General features: G+C 44.5%; 1 protein-coding gene across 1 annotated transcript in view; it reads right to left on the bottom strand.

The window, feature by feature from the left end:
* The window catches only part of LOC126188070 (discoidin domain-containing receptor 2-like), a 378,437-nt gene that overhangs the window by 95,526 nt on the left and 268,047 nt on the right, over positions 1-14,864 (bottom strand). The window contains exon 5 of the mRNA XM_049929516.1: positions 8,309-8,540. Coding sequence (XP_049785473.1) covers positions 8,309-8,540 — 232 coding nt within the window. The remainder of the gene's footprint in view (positions 1-8,308; positions 8,541-14,864) is intronic.

Here is a 14,864-nt window from a genome sequence, read left to right as displayed (position 1 = left end):
GAAAATATGCAGAATATTGACAATGGTCTACTGCATAATCACTCGCGTACAATATTAAACAAAGCTTCCAATTTAAAACAGCAAACGGTTAATTTCCCTCAAAAGATTTGGTGGTGTGGTGGAAGCGCGTAGCCGTAGCATCTGGCGAAACCATTTCAGTTTAGGGTACTCGGATTCAGTTAACGATTATTTATTAACTGACGCTTTTAAAGAAACTGGCAGCTGTGATTTAGGTCTGCCTTATTTTCCTTAACTATTCAATGTATTGTAGCGTTCAACGGTATATTAAGTCATCCATAACCGATATTCTGATGGCAAAATCCACTACAAGTTGCAATGCAATCTTCATGTCAGACAGTTGTCAATGACATGACACAGCCTGAGGACGGATTTAAACGTCATTGCTTGCCTGGGGTATCCGTTTGAGAACAGTTGAAGATTCGGCCACCATTCTGTTATGGCAGACATACCAACACAGTTGCTCTCATATTGGCATTACAGACCAAGGCGTGGAGGCGTGGGCGACTTTGTCCTCCATTATTAATTTAACAGAGCATGTGATGGTTTTTGACAATAGTGACGTAATTGCCAATTACTCTAACTCAGTTCAAAAATAGTTCAAATGGCTCTGAGCACTATGGGACTTAACTTCAAAAAAAAAAAAAATGGTTCAAATGGCTCTGAGCACTCAACATCTGTGGTCATCAGTCCCCTAGAACCTAGAACTACTTAAACCTAACTAACCTAAGGACATCACACACATCCATGCCCGAGGCAGGATTCGAGCCTGCGACCGTAGCGGTCGTGTAGTTCCAGACTGAAGCGCCTAGAACCGCTCGGCCACCCCGGCCGGCCCTAACTCAGTCCTGTTGAGTTTACCAGTATTATTCTTGTTTTTGGGATCACGAAGCATCTTACTGGTTTGATACGTACTATAATGGCTTCCTCTCCCATGATAACCGTTTTATCTCAGAATAACACCTACACCTGTCTTCATTTTGTTACTTATAAATGCAGACTGAAGCGACGAATGAAAACTTGTACCAATGGTCAGATTTGAACCCGGGTCTCCAGGTCACTAGGCAGATGCGCTAACCACTACATCATCCTGGCACATTTTCTCTGTTCAACTGCACGAACTACAACAGCATGCCACATTCCTCAATCAAAATTCGCATTCACGCCTGAGCTCTCTTGGTATTCCCCCTATACTGGAAAAGCATTGCAGAGGCTCTGAAACTGTATTCTAATAACCCCTCAACATGGAATGAAATGGGAGAGACTGCCTGAAACCCAAGTCAGAGTTTAGGGGGAGTACTAACAAGGGGAGGCCACCAATTGTGAAATTCAGATTCGATTCATGCTGCGCATAATAAAAGCTCATGGCTAGAGATGTAATGTGGCAAAGCACCAAGATGCACTTCTCAGCCGCTGTCGAGAAAATCGACAGTTAAAAGAAACCGTTGCGGTGAAACCCTCTCTACGATTAATAATTTTCTACAGCGTCGTGGAGCAGCGGTAAGCGCCATGCAACTTTTTTATTATTTGTTTTTTGTAATTCAAATGTATACACACACACACACACACACACACACACACACACACACACACATATATATATATATATATATATATATATATATATATATATATATATATATATATCTCAGTTGCAACAATTATGCATATAATAAGTTTTTGAAAGTCGTTTGTCGTGGAAAACTGGCGACTTTCAACATCATTATGTTTTCCGCGCACAAAGTTGTATTTCACAAATGTTATTAATTGTCTTCATAATGTTTACCACGTATAGTTAACGGAAGATATAGAAACGATATTCCGAAACGAATATGTATAGTGTAAGTCAAACGTTCGAATTAGAATAGAGACCCCACGAACACAAATTTGCTGTGGCGGGTATGAAATATAAACTCCGTTACTCGCTCGTTACACTTGAAGGACAGATGTTGAATGGGCCGAAACGAGCTGCCGCATAACAGCGTAGTCGCCTGCTAACTTCGAAAGAAGGTAGATGCGGTCCCTAGCGCAACTTATAACATCGTCGAAAATCAGTGCGTACATGAGAGCTTTGGTACACCCTGTTAAACAAACGGCAAATGGAGGCGGTACAATTGGAGGGCGATCCGGGCCCTTCGCATGAAAGTGATGTGATCGAAGAAGATTCTATACACAGTGAAGTGGCGAAACAACAATTGAAAGATGCGTTGGTGTATTTTGAAAGCCTCCTTCGTAACAGTAATCGCATCGCAGCAGAACCGTCATCATCAATCAACGAAGAAGCCATGGTAATTGGGGAAGAAATGTTCCAGAATATATATAATAAAATAATAAAAAAAGTTGCATGGCGCGAGATTCGATTCGGCGACCTTTGGATTACGAACCCGAGCGCTCACCGCTGCGCCACGACGCTGTAGAAAATTATTAATCGTACAGAGGGTTTCACCGCAACGGTTTCTTTTAACTGTCGATTTTCTCGACAACGGCTGAGAAGTGCATCTTGGTGCTTTGCCACATTACACCTCTGGCCATGAGCTTTTATTATGCGCAGTATGAATCGAATCTGAAATTCACAATTGGCGGCCTCCCCTTGTAAGTTGGTTGAGGCGCGAATAGGAATGAGGAGGGAGGCATTCTAGAGTAGCCCACGCTGTTATACGAAACCAATGTACCAGCGTGGGGTAATGATTAGCGCATCTGCTTAGTGAGCTGAAGACGTGGGTTCGCATCCCGAACTTAGTACAAATTTCCATTCATCGTCTCAGTCTGCATATATACATATGTTCGAGACTTGAAAAGGTCTCTCGAACAATATTTTTTCGTTTCAGTATGTGTCTGATATATTGCAACATCGGTCTACCCCTACAGTTCTTACCCTCCAGAGCTCCCTCTAGTACCGCGGAGATTATTCCCTAATATCAGATGAACTATCATCCTGTCTCTTCCTATGGCCTTCCTCTCGCCACCAGTACTGTGGAGAACCTCATTCGTTATCCTATCAGTTCAGTTAATTCTCAAAATCCTTGTGTAGCACTACATATCAAACTCTTAGGTTCTCTCTTTTCTCCTCACCTTCCCTAACCCCCTCCCCCCCCCCCCCACCCAGCCCAGTCAGTATTTCAGTTCCCTACAATACTGAGCTCCAGACGAACATCAATTTATTCATGAAACTAAGGCGAATGTTTGATACTAGCTTTTGTATCCCGCCTGCTAGGCGGCGCGTGGCTCTGCTCCTGTAAACCGAAGGGTAGGAAGTGAGTAGGAAGCAAGTAGGAGTGGGAAAAGATGAAATGCTTCGGTGCTGCGTATAGGTAAAAGTCTTTTACTGGGATACGATCATATACAACGGATACATAATAACGTGAATACCTAACTTTGCACTGAGGAGCACGTATGTGCTAAGCCGGATGTATCAAAGCTCACAGAAGTTACACAGGTAACATCTGTAGTGGCTCGCCCATCATGAAATAGAAATAATTTGGCATGGTCGTCTTAGCAGTCTTCGAAAGGGAGGTAAGAAGGAAATGACAAGTATTTTGGACAGGTCAGGAAAACTGCGGGTGAATCCTGTGGATGCCTTGGGCAGATGGAGGGAATATTTTGAAGAGTTGCTCAATGTAAGTGAAATGCGATCAGTAATGTTTCAGATTTCGAGGTAGAATGGGATAGGAATGATGATGGAAATAGGATCACATTTGAGGAAGTGGAAAAAATGGTCATTAGATTGCAGTGCAATAAAGCGGCTGGGGTGGATGAAATTAAGTCGGAACTCATCAAATACAGTGGAATGTCAGGTCTTAAATGGCTACACAGGATAATTGAAATGGCCTGGGAATCGGGACAGGTTCCATCAGACTGGACAAAAGCAGTAATCACACCAATCTTTAAACATGGAAACAGAGAAGATTGTAACAACTACAGAGGTATCTCTTTAATCAGCATTGTGGGTAAAATCTTCTCAGGTATAGTTGAAAGGAAAGTGCGAGTATTAGTTGAGGACCAATTGGATGAAAATCAGTGTGGGTTTAGGCCTCTTAGACGTTGTCAGGACCAGATCTTTAGCTTACGGCAAATAATGGAGAAGTGTTACGAGTGGAACAGGGAATTGTATCTATGCTTTATAGAACTAGAAAAGGCATATGACCGGGTTCCTAGGAGGAAGTTATTGTCTGTTCTACAAGATTATGGAATAGGAGGCAAACTTTTGCAAGCAATTAAAGGTCTTTACTTGGATAGTCAGGCAGCAGTTAGAGTTGACAGTAAATTGAGTTCATGGTTCAAAGTAGTTTCAGGGGTAAGACAAGGCTGCAACCTGTCTCCACTGTTGTTCATATTATTTATGGATCATATGTTGAAAACAATAGACTGGCTGGGTGAGATTAAGATATGTGAACACAAAATAAGCAGTCTTGCATATGCGGATGACTTAGTTGTGATGGCAGATTCGATTGAAAGTTTGCAAAGTAATATTTCAGAGCTAGATCAGAAATGTAAGGACTATGGTATGAAGATTAGCATCTCCAAAACGAAAGTAACGTCAGTGGGAAAGAAATATAAACAGATTGAGTGCCAAATAGGAGGAACAAAGTTAGAACAGGTGGATGGTTTCAGGTACTTAGGATGCATATTCTCAGAGGATGGCAACATAGTGAAAGAACTGGAAGCGAGGTGTAGCAAAGCTAATGCAGTGAGCGCTCAGCTACGATCTACTCTCTTCTGCAAGAAGGAAGTCAGTACCGAGACTAAGTTATCTGTGCACCGTTCAATCTTTCGACCAACTCTGTTGTATGGGAGCGAAAGCTGGGTGGATTCAGGTTACCTTATCAACAAGGTTGACGTTACGGATATGAAAGTAGCTAGGATGATTGCAGGAGGATGTCCACAATGAGGAAATCAAAGAAAAACTGGGAATGAACTCTATAGATGTAGCAGTCAGGGCGAACAGGCTTAGATGGTGGGGTCATGTTACACGCATGGGAGAAGCAAGGTTACCCAAGAGACTCATGGATTCAGCAGTAGAGGGTAGGAGGAGTCGGGGAAGACCGAGGAGAAGGTACCTGGATTCGGTTAAGAATGATTTTGAAGTAATAGGTTTAACATCAGAAGAGGCACCAATGTTAGCCCTGAATAGGAGATCATGGAGGAACTGTATAAGGGGGGCTATGCTCCAGACTGAACGCTGAAAGGCATAATCAGTCTTAAATGATGATGATGATGATGTCTACTCGGAATCAAATGGGCTGAATCCGGAGAGGCGCTCGTAGAGCTGCACAGCGCCGTCTATAGGGCGCTGTCGTCCGTGTCGGTGTCGTAGTGCCAACCTACGAACTGGCACCTACGACGTGTCATCGTAGCTATCGATACCACGCTAGCAGACTTGTTTTGCCCATGAATTCCCTCCGTCATGCGTTACCTTGCTTCCAACGTAGGAGAATTTCATCTATTTCGTGATCCAAATTTTCATTTTAATATCCTCATTTATCACGTTTCTGCTTCCCGGAATCACTTTAGTCTCTTTAGGGTTCGGCGCCTCAGTCTTCATAAACGGAACCTTTGTAGGACAGCTTTTTTTGTTCTTCCGTCCGTCCAAATGTTAAGAACACTTTTCCTGAGAAACGAGTAGTATCAAGAAGAAATTGATGTCACATATTTAGGTCTACAGTCCCTTGGCGGTGTAAAAATTGTAAGCTTATAAGTCAATGCAATCAAACGATTCCGGCATTTACGATACAAATTTCTATACTTGCAAACTAGCTCATCAGAACCTAGAGGGTACTTCTCGATGACCTAGAATCACGAAATTCAAGAAGAAGGAAGGTTTCTCAGTGCAAGTAAAGCAAAAAATCCGGACCTTGTTAAGCTATAACTATGCAAACTGTAAGTATACAAAATATATTTTACTATTTGAACATACATCGCATTCATCATCCGTCCAAAACTTAACAGACGAATATAACTGTATTAAAACATAAAAAGTAAGCTGCAGTCGTGTTTTACTAAGTAAATTAAAAATGTTTTACTAAATATTCTCTGTCCGCATACATAAACTGAAGTTCATTGTGTTTCCATAAGGCTGGTTTCGAAAACCACCCTGTTTTTAAATCGCAAACACGGAAGAATGACAAGAGGAGCTTCAAACCTTAGTAAAATGAGTAAACTGAAGATCCCCGATGATTTCTTTTTGTGTGTTCGGTTAGTCTGAGGAACCACTTTAGAGGTTTTGGTACGGTCTTAGAATTCCAGGTATCATCATCTTGCCAGTGTCTATATCGATAACAGGTAAGAATCGTTGAGATTGTCGATTCACGGGATGGATGATTACTTTATGTACAGTTGTGTCTGAGCCATCTTAGCGTAAGTCCTACACGAATTTGGCCAAGTTTTCCAGTTCACTCTTAGTAAAGTGCTCAGTAGGTTTTTCATTTCATTCAGCATATCCTGTAATTCTTTTTCGCTTCCACTGACGGTAGTAAGGTATTGACCGAATCTTATTGGTGACATTCTCTCACTCTGAATTTTAACCCCACTGCTGAACTAGTCTTTAATTTTCGCCATTACTTCTTCGATGTATAGATTGAACAGTAGAAAACAGCATGCTTAATGGTATGGGAGAAAAACTGCATCGTTGTCTTAATCCATTTTTAACACGAGGATTTTAACTCTGTGATATTGAGAGGTGGCATGAGCCTCCTCTCATATTTCTATCTTACGATTTTCCTCTCTAATTGCATGCAGTGAAAAGTCGCTATTCCTTCACACGTGGACTTCCCACGCAGCGTCTCTCGTCACCCGGGTGGTCCGGTGACAGGCGGGCTCTGTTGATCTGGAAAGCATTAAGCCGACGGGTGTGAGGAAGTCGAGTGAATGCTTTGCAGACGCCAACATTGTCGAAAGACACGCCCGGAGGGGTCTGAAGTAGCGGCTGGGCTAGAGGTTCCGTTACTTCGCAGAAACTTAGCGAATACACTTTCTGGCGGGCTACCAGCGAGGCGTGAGAATGACTTGTGTACCCAGGCAGTTGTGGCAGGAAAATTCCCGCGCTTTCTGCAAAATAGTAACTGTGATTGGCTTGGTCAGGGCATAGCTCCGTGACGTAGCAAAATCAGCGCAGAAATTGGCGCCAAGAATCTCCATTGGTGGAATGGTAGTGCTCCGGCAATAGAGGGGAATTTTCCGCCGGTTTTCGAGTTGCTGATTGGAACGTTTAACCACGGCCACTGTCGTGGGGGCGGGAATGTTGTGTGTTCGGTTTTGTATGGGTGCTCTTGTGGGTAGTCAGCTCTCGCCTTTTGGTCGAGGACGTCGAAGCAACCAGCCATCGCCTCCGGTACGCCAGATCGTGCTCTGGCAGTTAAGAAGACAGTTTGGTAAGGTATGTCCGCAGCACCGGCAGACAGGGATTTTCCTAGGCGATAATCAGAGCTCAGCAGAGCGCGCCTGTTCGTCTTTTTCTAACTTTGTTCTGTCTTGGGTAGCAGCAATTAATGTTGGATTGGCTATGTGTTTTCTCTAAGATTTGAGTTGCAAGGAATTGGCTGCACATACCACTTCGTCATAATCCTCACAATCTAGTTTAGGGACAACTTCACATTCACAGCGTTTGTTTGAGTATCCAATTTGAGGCAATTTGATGTATTGTAAATGTTTCATGTGTTTTTGTTTATTATTTTGTGTTTAGTCTTAATAAATCATATTGTTATTTTGGACAGAACTTTCATTCTGTTAATCGGAGAGCAACCCTATCATTCCTCACTAAGTTAATGAAACCTTCAAATGGTTCAAATGGCTCTGAGCACTATGGGACTCAACTGCTGTGGTCATAAGTCCCCTAGAACTTAGAACTAATTAAACCTAACTAACCTAAGGACAGCACACAACACCCAGCCATCACGAGGCAGAGAAAATCCCTGACCCCGCCGGGAATCGAACCCGGGAACCCGGGCGTGGGAAGCGAGAACGCTACCGCACGACCACGAGATGCGGGCAATGAAACCTTCGTTTATTTAACTTATTTATCAAATTAAATTATTGCAGGTGCCAAACTCTCTTCTACTCCACTGGCAGGGTTGATTAGAGTCAGTTCGCGTATTTTTTTTTTTTTAATCCTTGTGCAACAGCAAAAGTCGGAGTTAGAATAGGGGGGGCTTAGAGCATCATTTACATATGTAGATTCTAGAAGAATTTAGTGTTAAATACACTGCTTGCCCCGGAACCTCGCAATATGAGTAAAAACCACCTTGAAATGACCCTAATCTTTCAGTCTGGTACTGCTCGGCCCCAGTGTACTGACCTCTTTACCGCTGTGGTCGCGGTAGCGGATCCACTTGCCGAGCCGGGGCCGCCAGTACTCCAGCATGTAGGCCTCGGCGAACTCCTGGCCCTCGCCGTTGCCGAAGCGGCCCTGCGTCTCGGTGGCGGTGACCAGGTGCACCTGGCGCAGGTCCACCTCCAGCCACTCCTTGGGCTCCATCGTCGCCTGCTGCTTGGGGCACCACGCGCCGCCGTGGCGCTCCGTGCGGACCCTGCAGCACAGCGGGTTTGGAAATCACGCGAATGAATCGTTTCACTGCGGCATACCGAGTGACACTCGTAAAAGTCAGGTGCATGTTCTCTGGTGTTCGGCAGAAACTCGCAATTTTGGTTTTCCAGTTTGGATGCTGCCCGTCACATCTTTCATGTGTTAGCCAGTGTCCACGGAAACTTTCATTTCACGTTAGAAAGACAATTATTTTTTAAAGCGTAATTTTGCGCGTCCATTTGACAGAGCGGTACCAAATTAGTCTGGTGCGATATTCGTTTTGTCGATCTCTATTAACAAAAACATTAAAATAGAAATATAACTATACGATCCAGTGACGTTAAAGCGACCACCTGTGAAAAGCTTCGCAGCATGGATGTGCTGGAAGAGAGTCAATGAGGTTCTAGAAGGTACCGAAAAGAACGTGGAACAACGTCGACCCCAATGCCGCGGCTGTCTGCGTTGGTTTCTACGTTGGGGGTCCATGGTGCGAAAAGTCCGATGGAAGGGATCCCATAGGTTCTCGACTATGGCCTCAATCCGGCGAGTTTGGTGGACAGAGCAGTACGGTAAAGCTGATGCTGATGCCTTCCGATCAACACACATACACTGCGAGGTGTGCGGCACGTTGCATTATACTGCAGGTAGATGCCATCATGCCGAGAAATGACACGCTGTATGTAGGTGTGGACTTGGTCCACAAAGACAGATGCATACTTGCGTTGATCCATTTTGCCTTCCAGAATGACGCATCATCCAGTGAATGCCACGAAATCATTGTGTGAATTCCTAAGGGAGTCAGAGCTAAAGAGGTCAGCGGTCCCTAGGCTTATACACTACTTATACTAACTTTAGCTAAGGACAACACATACACCCATGACCGAGGGCGGACTCGAACCAACGGTAGGAAGGGTCGCGCAGTCCGTGTCATGGCGCCTCAAACCGCGCGGCCACTCCGCGCAGCATGAACTCATTCCTCAGACCATAAAACCCAATCTCTGGAGTGGACCATTACAACCATTGTTGTAGGGCCATCCAAGCCGACGGCCATTTATCCAATGGAACATAAAACGTGATTCATCTGCCAAGGCTACTGTCTTCACTCAGTGATGCCGTAGCCCCTGCTGACTGCTACCCGCCATGCGGCGTTGCTACTCACAAGGGAACCTCCCCATCGCACCCCCCTCAGATTTAGTTATAAGTTGGCACAGTGGATAGGCCTTGAAAAACTGAACACAGATCAATCGGGAAAACAGGAAGAAGATGTGTGGAACTATGAAAAAGATAAGCAAAATATACAAGCTGAGTAGTCCATGCGTAAAATAGGCAACATCAAGGAGAATATGAGCTCAGTAGCACCGTGGTCCCGTGGTTAGCGTGAGCAGCTGCGGACCGAGAGGTCCTTGGTACAATTCTTCCCTCTATTGAAAATTTTACTTTCTTTATTTTTGCAAAGTTATGATCTGTCCGTTCGTCCATTGACGTCTCTGGTCACTGTAATAAGTTTAGTGTCTGTGTTTTGCGACCGCACCGCAAAACCGTGCGATTAGTAGAAGAAAGGACGTGCCTCTCCAATGGGAACCGAAAACATTTGATCGCAAGGTCATAGGTCAACCGATTCCTCCACAGGAAAACACGTCTGATATATTCTATACGACACTGGTGACGGCATGTGCGTCACATGACAGGAATATGTTGTCGGCCCACCTAACCAGTACACTTAGCAAATGGGTAAAAAGATTCTTCTACCTTGCCCGATTTAGGTTTTCTTGTGGAAGTGATAATCACTCCCAAAAAAGTGATGAAAACATAAGTGTTTGTCACATAAGCTGAAAATTAAAAATTAAACTTCTCATTCGAGGGAAGACTTGAACCTAGGACCTCTCGTTCCGTAGCAGCTCTCGCTAACCACGGGACCACGGCGCTCCGTAACTCTCATTGTCCTTGATATTGCCTATCTTCGCATGGACTACTCAGTTTGTATATTTTCCTTATTTTTTTCATAGTTCCACACAACTTCTTCCTGTTTTCTCGATTGATCTGTGTTCAGTTTTTGAAGGCCTATCCACTGTGCCAGCTTATAACTACATCTGAGGGACGTGCGATGGGGAGGTTTCGTTGTCAGTTACTCCTGGAACACTGGTTGTTGTTCTTATTTTGAGATAGCTCTTAATACGTAAGACTAAAATGAATATCGCACTAGATTAATATGAGACTATTCTTGCACTTCAAAAATCTTTTTGTTTAACGGGAAAAAAGAACCGGTGCTTTTCGTCGACACTGCATGTCACTTGATGAGTAGTATTTGCACAGGATGAATGCAGCTGGAAACTGCAGAAATAAAACTGCAAGTATCTGCCGAAACACCAGAGAAAAATGCAGCTGACGACACTTGAGATGAACACTCGGTATACTGGTAAAGTCTTCTCGAGTTTCCAGCTGCGTCAAGTGGTTGAAAACTAACGAACCTTCGCCCCAGCGATCCACAGATAGCCTACTGACACTGACCGAAGAGAACTCGTTCCAAAGCTCAAGGGTGTTTAACCAACTGACGCATTTGGAAGCTTGAGGAAATTCTGTTGCCTCCATATTATCAAAAGGAAAAAGCCTCATTTGTTCCTTCGTTTCTCTTCTCTTTAGTCTAGCCCATGTAAGCTCAAAGTATACTTGTTACACATCGAGGAGATATAATTCCAGAAGTTAGTTTATGCTTTTATTCCTGACTTACTTGAATTCTCCATCTGTCAATTATATGCGAGTTGAATACGCTTAAGTTTTCCCACGCTAGTTGCAGAACTTTGGAGGCTCTCTCTTATATTTCAAGCTACATCATGGTTTCTTCCTCCATTTGGTAAAAGACAGAAGGAAGACTAAACTTCATCAGGTCTAGGTGGTTGGAGATGTAACTCAAGCTCGGACTGAACAGGGCGAGGTCTTCTGAAACGCACCATGGCTCATGTTTGGCATTACAAGAAGGGATATTTGAATCCTGCTCATTTCGTAACACATATTCAGTGGCTAATCGCTATCCACTATCACCCAGTTTACTATGTGCAGCTATTTTCATCTTTCAAAAACTGGCAATTCTTTTCATTATTTTTAGTAATATTGACTTATTATTAACTAGACTTTATCACTGAGTCGCATTTCTTCACCGTATTTCTCATGTTATTTTCTACACCCGATCTAGCCTATAGATTGTGCTATGTCACGCTTGCTTACGGAGCGGTGCTGGTTGGTGCATGCTGTCGTTACCGTAATCACGTCGTTTGCGGCATTTCGCCATTGCGCGCACCTCGATACAATGGCAAGACCACCCTTTCGGTGTCCAACGGTATTACCGAGAAACAGGAAGCTTCGGAAATCTTGCGACAAGGAGACTACCGAACACCTAGTATGTCTGCTTGCCAATACATCCATACTTGGCATCCAAGCGGCAAGTGGTATCGAATTGCCGATCACTGTGGAGCAAGATGCTGCAGTGTGAACAGGCAGACATTGTGGTGATACGATTATCCTCTGGAGCAGCCGTCACCACCATCTTGCAGGATCACCTGTCTAGCTGCAGGTCAGACGGGCCGAAGGTCAAACTGAGACGCCACTACCCATTGGCACGCTGGACGTCCACCGCCAGCAGGTGTCAGTAGCTAGATGTCGGCTTTCGCTCCCTACATGTCGTCGCTTCATCGTGCGTCACTGTGAGGCAGGCCAGCAGCTTACTTTGCTACTGACACAACAGTGCCCGTCTGCACGACCAGCGGCTGACGCTCCACCGCTTGCAACGCCTACCACACAAGGTCGTCCTACACCTAGGCCTTACTGAGTACGGCAGCCGCAGACCACTACACGACAATGCATTGCTGCCGTCGCATATATGTTGACAGTTGTCTTCGCCTGACACTATTTCTGTACATAAGTCCTGTCTGCAACACCGTGAAAAGTTTAACTGAAATGCTCCACATGTTACAAACCAACATTGCTTCCAGTCGTACCACACACAAACACACACACACACACACACACACACACACACACACACTCACACACACACACACACACACACACACACATACACACACGAGCGCGCGCCCGTGCATTCGTAAGTGCTACTTTCTCTTCGCATATCCGAAGAACAACTTCTACCACAGCAAAATTTATTTTATATTGTTGTTGTGATCATCTTGAGATTGCTTTCTGCTGCTGTCGATGCTGGTCGAGATGTCTTCATAACTGTATAATTACTGCAACCAACATCCACTTGAGCATTTTCACTGTAATACGTCCAAACAATTCTCACCCCCCCCCCTTTCCCAGTCTTTCCACACAATAATAAAAATTTACTATTCTTTCATACTAAGGATGTATCCTGTCCGCCTATCATTTTCTTTATACAAGTTGTGCGATAAACATCTTTTTGCACCAATTCCATTCAGTAACTTTTCATTAGTTACATGATCGACTCATTTTCCTTCAATAGTCCTCTGTAATGCCAAGATTCGAGACATTCTACTTTCTTCTTGTCTGTATCTTTTTTTTCTTCCACGTGCGACTTCATATGAGGCTATGTTACTGATAAACAATTACACAAAAAATTTTCTCTAACATTTAAACTGGTGTTAAATATTTGTTAACAAACTTCCCTTCTTTTAGCGAAGCTTCACTTTGTTCTTTTATATTAAGTACTAGATTCTCTGAACTTTTTAAAAGATGGGTTCGTTGCACCATTCATAAACGCCATGGTACCCTGTGGCGTGCACAGACGACAGACAAGGCTGGTCTGTAATGATGTGACTCTGGTGACGGTCTTATTATTTCTTCAAGCTGTCACAGGAGTTACTCGTGTACATTGCTAGAGCGATAGTGATTAATTTGGCGCTGAGCACTATGGGACGTAACATCTGAGGCCATCAGTCCCCTAGAACTTACAACTACTTAAACCTAACTAACCTAAGGACATCAGACACATCCATGCCCGAGGCAGGATTCGAACCTGCGACCGTAGCAGCCCCGCGGTTCCGGACTGAAACGCCTAGAACCGCTCGGCCCCCACGGCCGTCTAGGGATTAATTTCCATAGATCTGTGACTAGCTTACTTCATTTAGAAACTTCCATTTCCAGAACACTGGCAACTATTCTCTCGAGTACTGTGGGTCATTTGTTTGCTCCTTCTCTTCTTTTTTCACGTTTTACAAAACTTATTTATGTCTACCTATGATGTACAATGACGAGGCAAGACATTATGACCACCTGTTTAATAGCTTGTTTCTCCGTCTTTGGGACGAAATACATCACTGATTCTGCGTATCAGAGATCCCACAGTTTGTTGGTAGGTTAGATGTCTACGCAGAGGTCATGTGGTTCTCGTAAATAACGGACTGCTGATTTGTGTGGTGATGGCGTCCGATAGCGACCCAGGTGGCTTCCAGGCATTTATATCAGGTAAGTTTGGTCGCCAAGACATCAAGGTTAGTTCACTATAAAGCTCCTCAATCTGCTGTAAGACGGCTCTGGTTCCGAGACAGCAACTATTATACTGCTGAAAGATGACATCGCCGTCGGGGAAGACATCAAGCATGAAGGGATGTAGGTGGTTCTCAGCTGTCGGCGTGTCTTCGATTACTACCACAGGTCCCATGCGACCGGAGGAGGGTGTTCCCCATACCTTAATGCTGACCCACCTGCCTGCGTCCGTGGCATGCTGCACGTTTCGAGCCGCCGTTCACCACGACGACGGGGTTTGTGTAGCCGACTATCGAACAAGTGTAGCAAACATGTGTTTCACCCGAAGAGCCGACGTGTTTCCGTTGAACGACGGTCGAGTCCCGATTGTCTCGTCCCCACTCATACAGTAATTCATGATGTCGTTGGGTCAACATGTGCACATGTAAGAGTGGCCTGCTACTGAGCTCCATATTCAACCACATACGATGACCGGTGTGCCCCAAAGCACTTGCGCGTGCAGCATCATTCTCACCTTCCGGAAGAGACGTCACAGATCTGTCCTACTTTACAGAGCAGACAAGTCTCCGAGCCCAATTTTCTGCGAAGAGTCGTGGACGTCCAACCATTTAGCAACTAATGGTGGTTTTACTGTCCTCCTAACTTCTTCTCTAGATGCTCACGACAGTAGCACGGGACCATTCGACCAGACTGGCCGTTCTTCTGCTTAATAATAATCTGCCCTGTGTCGCATATCTCATCGGATTTACCCATTTGCGGCCAATATCTTCACTAGGGTGATTCCTCTTCCGTGTCTGCTCCGCTTATATCCTTTTGTTACCGCATTACGTGCCCACAACGTCACCAGGCAGAATCCAATGTCGCGTTT

Source organism: Schistocerca cancellata, chromosome 5, assembly GCF_023864275.1.
Source record: "Schistocerca cancellata isolate TAMUIC-IGC-003103 chromosome 5, iqSchCanc2.1, whole genome shotgun sequence".
In the NCBI taxonomy this organism is placed as follows: domain Eukaryota; kingdom Metazoa; phylum Arthropoda; class Insecta; order Orthoptera; family Acrididae; genus Schistocerca; species Schistocerca cancellata.
Note: the sequence above shows the minus strand (reverse complement) of the source record. Positions and strands in the feature narration are given on the sequence as shown.